Source organism: Eumetopias jubatus, unplaced genomic scaffold, assembly GCF_037043125.1.
Source record: "Eumetopias jubatus isolate StellerSeaLion01/CBP00866 unplaced genomic scaffold, mEumJub1_p1.0 scaffold_13, whole genome shotgun sequence".
NCBI lineage: Eukaryota > Metazoa > Chordata > Mammalia > Carnivora > Otariidae > Eumetopias > Eumetopias jubatus.
In genome coordinates, this window is record NW_028274819.1 from 3,139,393 (window position 1) to 3,155,951 (window position 16,559).

A 16,559-nucleotide genomic window follows, 5' to 3' on the forward strand; every position below is an offset into this window, starting at 1 on the left:
TTGCCGGGGCGGGGGGCGTCTCCGTGTGATCTGTTAGCGCCATCGGGGCTGCTGTGCCCCATCCACCCCGACCCTTCCAGGGGTGAACCCACTGATTCCTGTGACCTTGGACTGTGGTCAGCCCGCTGGGCGGCCCGGCGCCAAGCCAGGAGGGCCCCAGCTGCCCTCCCGCACGACAGGGCGGTTTCCTTGAGCTCCACAGGTCTTTCTTCTCCGTGTCCTAGTTCCTAAACCTCAGCTGCCAGCATCCCTAAAAAAGATCGTAAAGAACTAAAAAGAATCCTCCCGCCCCCAGTCCGTTCCTGGGTTTAAATCCAGCTCTGCTGCTCAAGCTTGCGGTGCCCTTGGCCTTGGCACTTCACCTCCCTGGGCCACGTGGGGGCGGGGGCGGGGGCGGGGGTGGCCCTGTCTCGGGGGTAGGGGTGTCCTAAGCTGCTCTGGGTCACCCTTCCACAAGTGGTGGCTCTGATTCTCGCGGGCTTGGTACCAGCTGCCGTGCCAGGCCAGGGAGGGGGCCGACCAGGGAGGGGGCCCTGAGACCGGGCATTCTGTGGGGTCAGTTCCTGGGTGGAGGCCGCATGTGAGGGAAGCGAAGCATCGTGCCCAGCATCCGTCCAGGTGTCCTGGCACAACAGAGAGACCAGGCCTCTGCTTCGTGTGGGCCCAGCTGCTGGATACAGGGCCAGGAAAGTCTTTTTGAGATCCTTGCCTGCCTTCGAACACCCTGCCCCTCTGCCACGGTCCCCCTCAGCCCTGGGGCCAGAGGTGCGGCGGCCTCCCCCAGGCACGCCTGGCCAGTGAGGGCTTCTCCGAATGCAAAGGGAGGGAAACGGGGCGTCCTTGGCATGGACACGCCTGCCAAGCTCGGTGACAGCACGCCACACGGGCACCCGGTCCTTTACGGACTATAATTTCCACTGAAAAAGCCCCATTCCGGCTCTGTGTATTGGTATAAACGCTTCCACTTAGCTGCCTGGGCCGATTTAAAAAAAAAAAAAAATTCTAATTACTACAGAGTAGAAACCAGCTCATTGACAGCCAATTTGGGAAGGTGGGGATCGGTTGACAGTGCCAGGAACCGGGCTTAGCTTCCCGTCCAGCAGCGTCAGGCCCAGGAGCTGCGAGATGGGGACGGCTGGGTGACACAGGACTGCAGACCCCCCACCTTGAGCTCTGGGTGCCGGGGGCGCACCTCCCGAGCTCACAAACGCAGGGGATCAGGGAAGGGGAGCAGAGGGTTGGGAGGAGGGCCCCTATGGTGTGACCTTGGGCAAGCCCCTGCCCCTTCCCAAATGGAGGTCCTTAGCCCAAAAGCCTGTGATTCCAGGAGCTTCTTACATCCCCGAATGATTCTCAACTCCAGCGTTGTAAAAGGCGTTGTCCACGGGGAACTCTTCATCCCTGAGATTTGTCCTTTAGATACGGCTATGGGGGTGCTGTGGCCAGGTGCAGTGCCCTGACCTTTAGCCATGGAGCCAGGGTTTGGACGAGCCAGGTGACCTTGGAAAGTGTCTGTCGCACCTGACTCTCTTGTGGGCAGAACAGACTTGCTTTGTGACGCTGCTCTGTGGTTGTAGCAGAGGTGCTGAGGGAATGCCCAAAACCAGTTCCTGTCACTCGGGAGCAGCATACTGGGGGATGCCATTCACCCTTCTGGGCCTCGGTTTCCTCCTGTGTCCTGCCTTGTGGAGGGCGGGGGGGGGACCTGTTGGTGACCAAAGATAAGATGTGGCTTTGGGACGGTGCTGGGTCGGCTTCCAGAGACAAACACTGGAGCCCCTTGCCTAGCCGCGCAGACCCATCTGTCCTGCCCCACGTCATCGCCATCCCCAGGTGACAGTGTGGCTGTGATATCCCAAGGTCCAGGAGGGAAAGGGGGACGTGCCCTGGGGGGGGCTGGTTCGGGAAGGAGTCTGGAAAGATGGTGCTCTCGGCCCCCCAGGCCCCCGTGGAGGTGCTGGTGAGTGTCAGGGGAGGAAGGAGCTCAGGGCAGGGTAGAGGAAGCGCTCCATGCCCAGGTGTGCAGGGTAGGGCGGGGCAGGACCGCCAGCTCCGGCGCTGGGTCGCCGGGGCTGCAGCCCCCGTCCTGCTCAGCCCTGATGTCTCTCACTTCCTCACCTGTGCAGTGGAGGACGGGCTAGCTGGGGCCCCCCAAAGGAGCTCAAGCATTTTACACTTGGAACAGCGCATGGTGCATGGGAAGGGCCAGGTAAACGTCCCCTACGGTGGAATGACAGGTGACCGCCATCCGTGGAGGCGGACAGTGATGGCAGCGTGATGCGCCCCGCTCCTGGGGTCACCTTCCTCCTGTCCCCTTCCTCGAGCCCTGTCTCGAGGGCTGGCCTCTCCCTCCGTCGGGTCGTCCCACATTCTGACCGTTGGCTGAGCCTCCCAGCTGAGCCACAGCCCTCGCACCCGGGTGCCCTTGGCTACCTGGCATGGACACTCACCTCTCCTGTGGATTGGTGGATGAAGCCAGGGCCAGCGGGCCTCGGGGCACGGGCGCACAAGCCCCGTGGCCTCAAGGGGCCCCATGGAGCAAAAAGACTGCTTCGTAAAGTTATAATTACAGAAGCATTTTCTGCTCACCCAGTAGCACAACCACTGCGTAATTCCTGAGCTCTCTTCTGTGAGCTTACAGTTGTGACCAGCAGTCCCCTGGGGATGGCTAAGAAGACACAGCAGTCCTGCGGCGGGGGTGGGGGGAGGGGGTCCAGCTCTCACACGTGATTGCTGTCTATCAGGGAAGGAAAGTCGGCCGACGTGCCACACCTTCGCCTTTGCCTCTGGCTTTTGGAGTTCCTAGATTTGGTGACCACAGGATGCCTGAGTGTTTAGGACCCAGGATGTGTGCCCTGGAGGGTGGGCGGGGGCGGGCACTCCCTGTGCCCAAGCACACCCGTGCCAACTTTAAGGGAACTCAGGGCACATGGTTATTGGAGAAGTGCCAACTTGAAGGGAACTCAAGAAAACCTTGCCACTGCGTCCTTGCCCAGCTGTGTCCGCGCTGGGCTGGTGTGCCCCGACCTGGAGAGGAGGGGAGAACGGAGCGGGTGACACATACCACACACGTGTGTGCACAGGCTGGGGACGGATGGAGCAGTGCTGGGGGAGCTGGGAATAAATAGAATCCAATGACTCAGTTGCTTGTTGACCATAACCCACCACAGATGTGGCTTCAGCTACTGGAAACCCAAGTGTCGGGGGGCGCGGGGGGAAGGGCTGCCACGGTGCAGAGCCCAGTTCTGCTAGTTGATGGAGGAATCATGCAGGGGGCTGCCAAGCACAGGGCGAACCACCTCACGTCTGAGATAAGGACCACTCCCCCAACTTGTACAGAGCAGGTGGAGTGTCTGAGGAGCTGAGCACTCACCTTGGCTCCCGCCGTCGTTCAGAGTCAGAACTTGAACGCCACACTCTCTCTTGCTCCTGCAAACAGGGAAATGCATTTTCTGGCAAACCACTTCTCTTTCACGTGCGTTTTCTGACCGGGAAGCAAGATTCTGAGTTCCTTAACTAACTCAGATTTAGATACTCTGAGCAGGTCTGGCCCAACTGGGCTCTATCGAGGTATGGTCTCTTTGTGGTTTTGGGGGGCAGAGTCATGGTCCCCACGGACGTCCACATCCGGATCCCTGGATCCCGAGACTGTGTTCGGAGGCCTGGCAGAGGGGAGGGGAGGTCACAGATGGAGTGACGGTTGCTAGCTGCTGACTTCAGGATAGGGAAGGCCCTGTGCAATCCCAGCAGAGTCTCTAAGCGGGGGAGGGAGGCACACAGTTCAAACGAGAGCGATGGCATTTAAAGACTCGGCCCGGCACTGCTGGCCTTGCAGATGGAGGATGGGGCCCCGAGCCAAGGAATGCGGGCACCTCTAGAAGCTGGAAGACGCAAAGGGACGGACTCTCCCTGGAGCCCAGCCCCTCCCCGCAGGGACCACAGCCTGCCCACACTTGTATCCTAGCCCGGTCAGATCCGTGCTGGATTTCCAACCTCCAGACCTCTTCAAGAAAACATGTGTGTTGTGGTAGGCCACGAGGCTTGTGGTAGTTCACTACAACAGCCACAGGACAGGAACACGCCCTCCGCTGCGAGGCCACATGGCACACGCTCCGCTGTCAGAACAGTGTCCTTGCTTTTTGTCCTCATTTCCCCTGCGGGGCCAACACCAAGGACCACGAGATGCTCCATAAATGTTCTGCAGCTGATATCGTGAATAAACGCCTGAACTTGGCTAGCCACTGATCTGGGTGGGATTAGTGTACTTCCATGTCGCAGTTCTGTGGCCCCGTGAGTGTCTCGCAAGTGTGGCCCGACCTCCACGCCCGGCGGCGGTGGCTGGAGTCAGACAAGGGTGGGAGGTGGTCCCCGCCGGCCCTGCCGACCCGACCCCACATGCCAGTGCCCAGCCTGCCTGCCTTTGTCCCCGCTTCCAGCATCTCCCTGCATTCCTCTCTGCTTCTCCTGCTTTGCAAGGAGCCCGTCGGCATCTTTGGTTTTAAAAAAGAAAAGTTATTTCTGTCTTCATCCCCATTGGTAATCTCTTTCCTCCTTGTGGTTCCGATTCTGCATTTGGCTCACCAGCCTGGGGTGTAGCCTGAGTGGTGTCTGATTTAAAACCCGCTGGAGATCACAGGAGCCTGTGGGAGGGCGGCGTGTGGATGCACAGCGCCGGGGGCTTGGAGTGGGACGGCCCAGCCACCTTGCACCGCTGGGCGTCCGGAGCCCTGTGACGTGGCAGGAGGCTGCTGGGCCGCATCTGACTCGGTGCCAGCCTGGAGGGGGCACCCAGCACCCAGAACTTGGATGATGGCTGGGCTAAGGGCTCCTCCCCTGCTCAGGTGTCCCCCGCTGCAGTTTTTGCCCTTTTGGGTGAGGGGCCAAGAAGGGGGGCAAGAGAGGACCTGGATTCCAGGGGAAGGAGGGACACAGGATGCGTCACAGGATGCATCATGGGCTTCACGGTCCCTTCTTTTTGTGTCTCTGTCTCTGTCTCTGTCTCTCCCTCCCCTTTTGGTAGGATGGAAACTAAGTCGTCAGAGAAATAGAAAGCAGAACTCTGAATGAACAAAACCCCAGTTCTGCCCATTTTCTGTGCTGATGTAAGTGGCTGCAGTCTTAGTGGCTCCCAACACCACCTGTTGAGCTCATGGTGCTAGCGGTCAATGGCGCAGGCAGGCTCGCCTGGCTTCTGTGCTTGGTCTTGGGGCCCACATCGGGGTGTCAGCCTGGGTGGGCTCTTCAGCGGGTGCTCTGGGGGAGAATCTGCCTCCCACGCGCTGAGTTGGCAGCAGGACTCTGTCCCCGGGGTCTGCGGGGCAGGGGACCCCGTGTCCTTGCTGACCACCCTCCAGGGGCCACTCTCAGCTCTAGTGGGTCACCCACCGTCTGGCTCCTGTGGCCCCTCCATCCTCACGCCAGCCGGGGGTCGGATCCCCTGCTTCCCCTCCAGCCACAGTAGAGAAATGGTTTTCTCCTGGAGTTAGATTTGTCCCAGCCCTGGATGGCGTCCCTTTGCTGTAGAACCTGACATTGTCCAGGGGGTGAGGCCAGGGCAAAGGTCACAGACTGTGGCAGCTTCCTGTGCCCCTGGCAGGATCTCCTTCCGAGCAGTGCTGTCTCCAGCATCTGGAGAGAAGTAGCCTCCTCTCCCGCTCTGTTCCGCGGCCCGGAGGGGACACCCGTGTGCCGCCTCTGAAGTGACCCTTCCTGGTTCACAGTGGCCCCAGCGTCGCTCACCCTGGCCTTTGGAGCTTGTTCTAGGAAGTCAGCCGTGTGCCAGCCTGCCTGCGACCCTGGGGCCGTCTTCCCGTGTTCTTGGGGCTTGAGCTGCACTTCCTGACGGAGTTCAGTTCTTTGCATTCACCTCTGGACTGGCCTGTTCAGGAATCACACAAACTTGAATTCTTCTTTCTCGTTTTGGAAAACCTACCCCGGCGTTCTGCAAAGGAGCTGTAAGTCAGTGCTCCTCTGTCCCTCTTCCTGAAGACACGTGCGTGGTCTCGCAACAGCTTCTGAGCCGGTCGTCCGTAAACCAAGTAAATTTGGGGAACAGCACGTGGGGAACAGGACGGAGAGCTCAGTGTGTTATCCCACGTGATCCCCTTGTCGTGACGGGTGAACTGAGGCAGCGCAGCCCGGAAGGGTTTCCGGTCCTTGCGGTTAGTCTCCAGCCCGTGGCCGAACCCAGGCTCTTTCTCATGGAGAGGGGAGACAGAACCCTTTGTGGGTCCAGTGTCCCTCGTCTGATCACTTTAACTTCTCTGAGACCGCAGGTGATCGAGAGATGTGGGCGTGCCTTGAGGGCCATGGTGGGGTATGCCGGCTCTGCGGGTATCTGGAGCCGCGGAGGGGTGATCGTCACTGTAAATGCCGGTATCCCAAACTGGAGACAGGGGTGTCCCAAGCCCTGCAGTGGACAGGCCGCCAAGCCAGGCCCTGGGGACACGGTCACGGTCTACTTGGATCACTACCGTTTCTGTGCAGAGCAGTAGAAAAGCTGGAAGACTGTGCTCTTTTGGTTGCAAGAGCCCTAAAACCTGCGTGAGCTGGGTTACGTGAAAGAACATACTCGATTGTAAGGATGCAGGGACTTTCCTGGACCCTGAGGGCAGAAGGCGTGGCCCAGCCTCCCCTGGTTCTGAAAGCAGAGTCCGGAGGCAGCATGGACCTTGCCAGGAGCCGGGCCGGCTCAGCCGGCTCTCTGCAGGGTCGCCCATGCTCTGCCGCTGTCCCTCTCCATTCCCCATGGTGACGGCCTTGGTGCTCGCTTCCGACAGGAAGTGGAGACCCCCGCACGTCAGCTCCCCATTCCCAGGAAAGGGTCTGATGGGCAGCTCCTGAGGTCCCACGTACGGTTACGGTTTGTGGGGTGGGGGGATCTTCCTCTGTCCGGGGGGCCAGACAGGAAAGCCCAAGGTGGACTTCGGGAGCACAACATAACAGCCTGTCCCGGACAGCCTGCATGGGGTCCGTTTACAAGTGCACATGTCCCCACAGGGCTGTTAGATCCTGCTGCCAGCCCCTATCACAGATGAGGAAACCGAGGCTTGGAGAAACGTTTTCCAGCCCGGCCGCGCAGCTGGCAAGGGGCTGCGCTCATGATTGCCACGTTAAAGGCAGGCCTCTGTGCCCTTCCTTGCGTGCCTCTCCCGTGAATGGGCACCTGTGAGCAAGGGCGCCGCCCCCAAAGAGGGCATCGCCTCCCCATGAGGGCATCTCCTGACCTGAGCGCCCTCGTCCCCGCCACACTGGCCTCTGAACTACCTGCTGGCCCTTCCGAATCTCTGCAAATTTTTTTGAGAACATTGCTTTCCTGGTTTCCGCTTCCAGAACCGGTCACCCTCGAGGACCCGAGGCCATTAGAATCTCCCCAGATGCCCCCTCCTGGCTTCCGTGCTGAGCTTTCCGGATCCTCTTCCCAGCAGCCCTGCGTAAAGGGCTATTTTAAATGCGGACACTCTGAGGCTTATCATGCAATCTGTCACCCTTTCACGAGTCGCGAGAGGTATATGGAATGGGATTTCTAGACTCTTCTCTTTCAGTGTAGATTTTTCTAGGCCACGCTCAGAAAGACGCTTCCGGGGTGCATCCGCCTGAACCGTGCCTGTGTGGGTCGCCCGGGTGCATGGCCCTCTCCTGGGAAAGGGTTAGCCCCCAGCCACAAGGTTGGCGGAAGGGAGGTGCCTCATCGAGAAGTCGGAGACTGTGGTCATTCCATCCTGTGGTCGGCTTTGTAGCTGAGAAGCTGAGGCCCAGAGAGGCGGAGTGAGGAGGGCCCACGTTGTCCACGTCAAGGTTGGGACTAGAACTCTGGTGTCTCCATGTGCAGGGCAGGCTGCTTCCGCCCCAGCCATCCCTAGGCAGAGCAGGGGCCAGCACGCTGTGCTCCAGCCTCGACCCGTCACCGTCCGACCTGAGGACATGAAACCATCAACAGTGAATAGGGGCCAAGGGGCCAAGGGCGTGGGTTTTTACCGTCTCTGTGCACCAGGCTGTGTTGTAGGAGCCGGGGCTCCCAGGGGGCAGTGGGATTTGATCTGGGGGGAGAGCACATCCCAGAGAGAGTCCAGCAAGTGCAGAGGTCCTCGGGTGCAGACGAGCTCGTCATTTGCAAGGAAAAATGAGGTGCCTACCATGTCAGGAGTGAGGTGATGGAGGAGGGAGAGTCGTGGGAGTTGAGGCCACACAGTGTCAGGCCTGTGTCCCCCAAGGGCACTTGGATGTGCCTCTCATTCCATGGGAAGTTGTTGGAAAACAGGAGGTGGCACAGTGGCATCCCCCCAATTTTTACATTTCTTAAAGCTCCTTTGCTCTATAGAGAGTATAGATCGGAGATGGGGGGACAAGCATGGAAGCAGGGAGACTGAGGCTCCTGCACCAGTCCAGGCAAGAGCTAATGGTCACTCAGACAAGGGTGGAGGGACTGCTGCGTGGGAGACATGGCAGAGTATCTGCTGCATGAACACCGGGCCTGGTGCTGGCCAAGGAGGGGGGCCTGGTTGCAGACGAATTGGTTCTTGGCTTTAAGAAGCTTCAGGCTTGAGCAAAACATGGAATGTATGGGCTCCCGCGGGAGAGAAGGCCATGCACAGTCTGCGTCAGTCAGCTAGGTGAAGCTGCAGTAACAAACAGGTCCCGAATCTTAATGACCCAAAACCGGAGAGGTTTATTTCTCATGCCACGTGTCTGTCACGTATCCCAGCGGGCTCACCGGGGTACCCAGGCTGATGGAGCAATCCCCATCTCAGATGTTTTGGTCACCATGCCCCAGGGCAAAAATCAATGCTGGGGGCAGGGGGCGGTCTCGCACTGGGGACTCGATGCTCCATCTATCCAAGAAGTGACATAGGTCACTTCTCGAAACTCATTGACCCAAACTAATTTCAAGGATTTCCAACCAAGCCAAGGTCCCCTTCCTCAGCACCCAGCCCTCAGAACATCTCAGAAAAAAGCCAGCAGGTCCTGTGTGGGCCATGGGTCCCTCGGTACTGATGATGGGATCCAGGAGAGTCCAGCACAGTGCCTGGGCCAGCCTGGGGCACAGCTGTTCTCGTGGTGACGAGGGTGCCAGGCCCCTCGAGAGGTAGCGCCTCCAGGACCCCCACATGGAAAAGGGAGCGGTCCTCTCCCCGGGGAAGGGATGAAGGCACCCAAACTCGGTGTATGCACCACACCTTGGGGGGCTGTTTCCTGGCCGTTGGGTGCAGCGTGGCAAACGATGAAATGCGTTACTGCATCCTTCCGAACTTTTACAGCTGTAACAATGGTAAGCGACATTGCTGAACAGTCAGGCAGAGCTGTGGGTTGCATGCAGGGCTCCGGACCATGTCACCAGGGCAGTCGGTCACTTCCTCCCCACCAGCTCCTCTACTGTCCTCGGTGTGACTCATTCTCAGGCAGCATTTCCCCCACGGTGGCATCAGAAGTAGAAATAGCAGCAGCAAGAGTAGGACTCCATTGTCCCGTTCTGGGTCACGTGCCCCTCCCCTGCGCCAGGCACCTGCTGTGGTCAGAGGAGCAGCTGGCCAGGCTCCCTTGCCGAACACTGGAGTCCAGGGCCAGGCGGTGGGGGTGCGGAGGGGCTGAGCAGCCTCACTTGACCACATGGCTGGATTTGGGAAGGGCTGACCCAAAGAACAAGGGAGGCACAGCCCAGGAGAAGGGGAATGTCTTTTCACAGGCACTGGGAAGGGTGTGGCTGGCCAGTCATTTCAATGCAAATGGAAGGCAGAGGGTGATGGTGCAGGATGGGGGTAGAAGCAGATGTGGGGGCCCTGAGGGCTCTTGTTGGGACCCTCTGGAGCACTCGTGGACTTCTGACCGCACCCGCGAGCCCAGAGTGAGCTATGGTGGGTGTGTAAGTGTCCAGGTCAGCCAACCTGCAGTCTTCAAATGTGTATATCTGTGTCCACATCCGATTGATGGACAGGGTCTGTGCCCCTTCCTTCTTCGGGTCCGCTCGGAGCCCCAGGTCTGTTCCTTTATTTAATCTTGAGATGGGCACAGGAGCCCCCCAGTGTCTGCCCTTAACAATGCCCTGTAGCTGGGGTTTTGAGACAGACCTCACTTGGCCACAGCCCTGTGGGACTGAGGCATTCTGGGAGGTTTGGGACAGTAGCACAGGCTCCTCAGCCCCCAGTGTGGCATGTGGTGCCTCCTCTCCTGCCCCCAGTGCTGAGCAGGTGCAGGGCAAGACCCAGAGGCACTTGACGGGGGCCGTTCCCAGCACAGGCATGGGGAAGGGGCACAGCCCCCCCTGGATGCTGGGCTGGCCTCGAACCTCCGGCTTCTCCTCCCCTTTGCCCAGCCCATGGTGTTTCCTTGGTGACTGACGTTTGCTTCAGTGACTCCTGGGAAGGGGTCAGCCCAGGTGGCCAGCAGCCCCCGCCTCCCTGTGCAATGATAGCAGGTCCCAGCTTGCCAGCAGAGGCCAAGCCTGGTGGTGTCATGAGTGGCACACTGTGACAGTGGGGAAGCATCCTGAGAGCAATCTAGCCCACTTTGTCTCTTTCCAGGTCAGAAACTGAGGCCAGGCAAGGGCAGGTCCACAGGATTCGGTGTCTAACCTCAGAGCCCACATCCCTCATCACTGAACTCTGCTACTTCTGTAAATCGGGAGCAAGGCATCCAGTTACCACTGGGTTCTGTGTAAAAGCCAAATAAGGTGGAAAACTTCATTTTAATGGAGTGAAGAGAGAACTTAGTAGAGCTGCTTGTAATAATAATAATGATTAGGATGGGGTGATGGTGATGGTGGTGGTGGTGATGATGATGATGTTGGTGATGATGGTGATGATGGTGATGGTGGTGATGGTGATGGTGGTGGTGATGATGCTGATGATGATGGTGATGATGGTGATGACCATGATAGTGTTAATGGTGGTGATGATGATGGTGATGATGGTGATGATGAAGGTGATGGTGATGATGGTGATGACCATGATGGTGGTGATGGTGGTGATGATGGTGATGATGATGATGGTGATGATGATGATGGTGATGACCATGATAGTGTTAATGATGGTGATAAAGGTGGTGGTGATGATGATGGTGGTGGTGGTGATGATGGTGATGGTGATGACCATGATGGTGGTAATGGTGGCAATGATGTGTCCCTCAGTACCTCTTCTCTGATCTTTGGGGCCATATCTGAGAGCAAAAGTGTGACTGTGTCCAGGAGTCAGAGGACAGGAAAGACCTGTGTAGTGGGTGGTTTTCATAAAGCAGGTCTTTCTATGGGTCTCCTTTCTCTAATAAGATAATTGAGGTGGCAGAAGGAAATCTATTGTTTTCAATGTTCTTACTGAGCCAAAATAAAAACTTGGTAAATCTTATGTCAGTCTAATTCTTCTCTCTTTTGTTTAAATTTTATTGGTCCACGAAATCCCAAAGTCTGGGAACCACTGGCTAACTGACCTAGCCTAGAAATGGCTCCCTTTCTGAAAGACACACACATACACACACACACATTCGCTGCGTTCTCTCTGCTGCTGGAACCCACAACCTCTGACTTCAGCCAGAGGCCTGCACCAATCATCTCTCAGTGCCCAACACTTCCCTAAACAACTAGCAGAGAGCTGCCTACAGAGGGCTTAAGCAAGCGAGGTAATTAAGAATAAGAATAGCAGCTTACAGCCAGTCCCCATGGTCCTTCAGTGGCTTTGTGAGCTACTCTGCGTAACACAATGAGGCTCAAATCCTACATATCCCTCAGGGCCTGGCGCATATGGGGCCCCCACACAGATGTCACAGGGCTGAGCTGGCCAGATGCGTTGCCTGGCCCATGTCCTTCATACAGTCATCTGACTGCTGACGCCCTTAGCCCAGACCACAGAAGGTCCATGTTCTCAGGCTCTGTCTTCACCCCATCCCCAGGATTCTGAGCCTCAGATTGCAGAGCTAAGGCCCCACCCCCACGAGTCTCCTAGTGCCTGTATGTGGGGCACAGGACCTGTCTCCCCTGTGGGCTTGATAAATGACTCGAATTGCACATATGCATGCTATGGAAGCCAGGAAGGAGGGCAGGAGGACGCAAAACATCTGGGCACATTTCTTCCAGATGCCAAACACAGAAGAGGTGCATGCAGCTTGGCTGGACCAGTGCCCAGCCCAGCGAGGGCCCCATGTACTCAGGCTACTCCAGTGGTGTACGGTGTGTTTTCTTTGCTAATTGTACGGTAGGTCACTTAGATTAGGTGGACAAGCACTTGCACTGGGCATCTACTAGGGGTTAGGCATGGGGGGTGCGGTGTGATAGAGAGAGGCCAGCCCCCACCCTTGGGCACTGTAGAGAACATGGGGACTTGGACCCCCTCCAGGGGTCAGCTATTGTGGTCTAGTGGTCTGAGCCTGGGCCTGGAGCCCATCTTCCAGCTGGGGGACTCATCCTGACCCTGCCATTTCGTGAATGTGTAACTTTGTCTTGACAGCCTTACCATCTCCAGCTATAAAGTGGGCACAGTCCCACTTCCCTTGCTGGGCTGGTGTGACCAGTGAGTGGCTGAGCCCAGACAACCAGACCGTAGCACAGGGGAAGGACTCCATAAATGTTAGTGGTGATGCAGCAGAGACAGAGGGGCCAGCTCCCATGGGGGGAACCCCGAAAGTCCTGAGCAGGATTGGAAAGGTGGCTGGATGTGGTTGAGCCTGCAAAGCAGTGCAGACCCCCTCAGTGGGAGTCATGAGGGTCCAGGAAGGGAATATAGGAACGGCACTTGGAACAGGGCCCAGTATACAGTAAGTGCTCAATTAGTGTTGCGATGACAGTGGTGATGATGATGTTGCTGTTCACGGAATTGTACATTTTGTGTTGTGGGAGCGTCGGGGTTAGGGATGGGAAAGGCGTGGGGAGACAGGTGGGAGCCAAGTCCCAGAGGACCCGGCCTGCACATCAGTTAAGCCATTGTTAACTGCTGTACCGATGAGTCCTTTGAGTGTGGCATGATGAATAGAAGTCTAATTGTTGCTCACTTCAACAGTTCAATATACGGAGACCTGGGCATCTTGTGGGAACCCTAGAGGGTTCCAGCATCCTGTGGACCCCAGGGGTCCTAGCTCTGAGCCGGGCAAAGCTGCAAGAGAGGGTAGGGAAGCACACTGGCTTCCATAGATGCCAAGCTTGGAAGAGACCCCCCATCATCCTCGCAATGGAATGTTCCATTTCATTGCTCACATTCCATTGGTGGGAAGTGCTCATGTGGCCCTTCCAGGGTGCAAGGGAAGCTGGGAAATGTAGTCCTGGGCTGGACAGCCACTCCTCCCATCCCCCAAAGGCAACTCCATACTGTAGAGAAGGTGAGCATGCATTTTTGCTGAACTAGCTGCCTCTGGGCATAAAAGGAGCCGAGAAGGACTATGCTGACCTTCCTCAGTATGCTTACGTGCGCTCACTTTTGAACTGGAAGTGTGCTTTGGGGGTTTAAATACAAGCACGTTCACCTGGGAATGTGGATTGACCACAGAGAGGGTTACAGAAGTTACATGAGATTTTGAGCCATTTTCCTGAAGCCAATCCCATAATTTCTCTGTGTTTTTTCCAGGGTTTAGGAAGGAGATTGTCCAGGAGATTTTATTTGCAGAGGTCGATATCTGAACAGTAAATCACAGCCCAATTTCTTGTATTCGTGTGGTGGTGGGTTTTCTCCCTCCGGCCCTGAGCAATCTGCTAAATCTAATTGCATTGCTCATATCATGTCCCATGAAATTTACATCCAAACCTGCTGAGTAAGAGAAGCAGGCGGAGGGCTTAATTAGGAACGTGAATCACATTTGGGGTTTTGTGTGTTTGTTTGTTTTTTAGGAAAGAGCAACTATCACCAGAAAAGTAACAATAAGCATTCTTCTCCCAAAAGGCGGTCATCTTCAGATTTGCTGGAAGGCCCAGCAGCACTTGAGGATACCGTTCTGGAGGGCTCCCTGGGCCAGAGGTGCGCTGCCATCCCGACTTAAACCACAGGGCCATCTTCTTTGCAGAGAGCCTCCTCCTGCTCCCTCCGCGAGCCCAGGACCCAGGATTCTGCCTCCGTTTTGGAATGGAGCTCCTGACTCTTCAGAAGTCGGCCGTGGGGCTCATATGCATTCCTCAGATTTTGCAAAGTCAGCTCCCAGAACGAGGCCTTCTCTTCCTCCCAGATCTTTCCCCAGGAGAGTGGGTCTGGCGCTTCGTAGGTCAGATAAATGTGAGGTCTGGCCGGCCTCGCTTGGTTTCTGCATTCGGGGTCTGTGACTTTTCTAAACAGTGTTTCTCTTCCCTCTCTGTACAGAAACTCGTGCAGACCGCAGCAAGAAGCTGTTCAGGCACTACACAGTCGGCTCATACGACAGCTTCGACGCTACCAGGTAAGATTCGGCTCTTTCTCTGCCAGGCCCTCTCTGGTCAGAGATGCTCTGTGTGCCGCAGAAGCTCTGGACCCACTTGCCTGCAGCCCTCGGACCCCCTTGGCTTTTTCCCTCGGTGTGTCCGCTGTGACTTCCTGCACGTGGGCTGCATTATGGAAGCCACCCTCTTCCAGAGAACTGGCCCAAGATGCGGTCTCTGCTGCCCGAGGTTTGGGGTCGGGCTGGAGTCCACCTGTGGGGTGTTCAGGAGGAGGAAGACCGGGCATTGTGGGGGAGGGGGGAGCAGCACAGACGTCAGCGATGACAGCAGCTGGCCACGGGAATCTTCAGGATGCCGTAGCTCTGGGGTTCCGTCTCATCTGCATCTTCCCTCTTCCTTCTGCCTCCGAGTTGAAGCCTTTGTACGAGAAAGGCTCATCCCCCTCGAAAGGCGTGGCACCAAGCAGGCAGAGCCTTTGAGCACGGCAGGTTTGCTTTCTGACTCTTGTTCAAAAGGGGCGTCGTTTCGTGCGTGCGGAGAGCCGTGGAGCTTTGGTGATGTGACACGGGGCACGGGTTCCAGCTTCCCCACAGACACTACACGGGCACGAGTTGTCCTCGGGTCTCTGGCACCTCCTCCTTGTAACCCCGGGGCAGGCCGAGGCAGGCTGGGGTCCTGGTGGCCGAGGGCACCGACAGCTCGGAAACGAGCCGCATTTCCGGCCAGTGTCCCTGCTGCTACTTCTGCTTCTCCGGCTCTTCCTGTCCCCACGCACCGGGTTTCTCTACCCCTCGTTTCTGTCACAAACGCAAGTCTCCCTACATCAGGGGCCAGAAGGGTGTGGAGAAAGAAACTTAGTGGACGGTGGCCTCAATGAGAGTTAGCATGTGACTCAGAGAAAGGGAGGAGACGCAGGCCATGAGACCCGCCGGGGCGGGAAGGTCTTGCTCCTAGCCCTGCTGGCCGGCCATCCCTGGGGCCCTTCCTGAGAAACCCACCAAACCACGTCCTCCATTAGGGCCAGGCTGGGGAAAGGTCTGGACACCCTGCCCTGGGCTCTGCCCTGCCACCCCCGGCCTCCGGGCGGGTCTGTGATTAAGCAGCGCAGACTGTGCTCAGCACACTCAGCTGCCTGTGGGGGTCCAACCTGCTTTCATTCGTCTCTCTGCTTCTCCTGAGTTAAAATTCACATCACCTCACTATCATTTCCAAGTGCGCGGTGGTGGCTTTAGTACATTCACAATATCGTACAACCAGCACCCTGTCTAGTTCTAGAACGTTTCCATCCGCCCGAAAGGGAGCTCCTAGCGATTGAGCAGTCAAATGCCGATTCTCCCTGCCCACAGCCCCAGCATGCACCAACCGGCTCTCTGCATGTTTCATGGAAATGGAGTCCTACAACACGTGATCCTTCACGTGTAGCTTCTTTACCTAGAATAATGTCTGCAAGGTTCATCCATTTTTAGCAGGATCAGTACATCTTTTCTAAACCTTTTATTGTAGTAAAATTTACCATCTCAACCATTTTTAGGTGCACAGCTCATGGCATTAGGTACGTTCACGTTGTTGTGCGGCCGTCCCCCCATCCATCTCCAGAACCTTCCATCTTCCCAGACTAAATCTCTGTCCTATGAAACACTCACCCCCATCCCTCCATGGCCCCCACTGGCCACTCTCTGTCCCCCTGAGACACTGACCCCCATCTCTCCCCTGGCCCCAGCGCCCACCGTCCACTCTCTCTCTGAATCTGGTGTCTCCAGGGACCTCATAGAAGTGAATTATACAGTATTGGTGCTTTTTGTGACTGGCGTATCTCGCTCAGCATAGTGTGCTCCAGGTCCCTCCGTGTTGTAGCAGGTGTCAGAATGTCCCGCCTTTTTAAGGTGGAAGACTATTCCATCGTCTGTGTAAGCCATATTTTGCTTGCCATTCCTCTGTGGATGGACACCTGGGTTGCTTCCATCTTTTGGTTCTTGCAAATGGTGCTGCTGTGGACATTCTCACCCAAGTATTGGTTTGCACACCTGTTTCCAATCCCTTGGGGTGTATATCTAGCAGTGGAATTGCTGATAGGACCTGGTGTTAGCGCTGACCTGTCCCAACCACCTCTCTGTCATAGACATGAGGTGTTGGGACAGGAATCCCATGCCCAGCAGAGGAGCTGGGTTGTCCCCTCCTAAGGGGCTTGGCCGACTTTCCAGAACTTGCTAACAATTGCCCACTTTTTGACCTTGAATGC

General features: G+C 56.9%; 1 protein-coding gene across 11 annotated transcripts in view; it reads left to right on the forward strand.

Moving 5' to 3' along the window:
* The window catches only part of SHANK2 (SH3 and multiple ankyrin repeat domains 2), a 427,977-nt gene that overhangs the window by 239,170 nt on the left and 172,248 nt on the right, over positions 1-16,559 (forward strand). For all 11 annotated transcript variants that reach the window (XM_088018088.1, XM_088018082.1, XM_088018083.1 and 8 more), the window contains one exon: positions 14,265-14,340. In XM_088018088.1, coding sequence (XP_087874214.1) covers positions 14,265-14,340 — 76 coding nt within the window. The remainder of the gene's footprint in view (positions 1-14,264; positions 14,341-16,559) is intronic.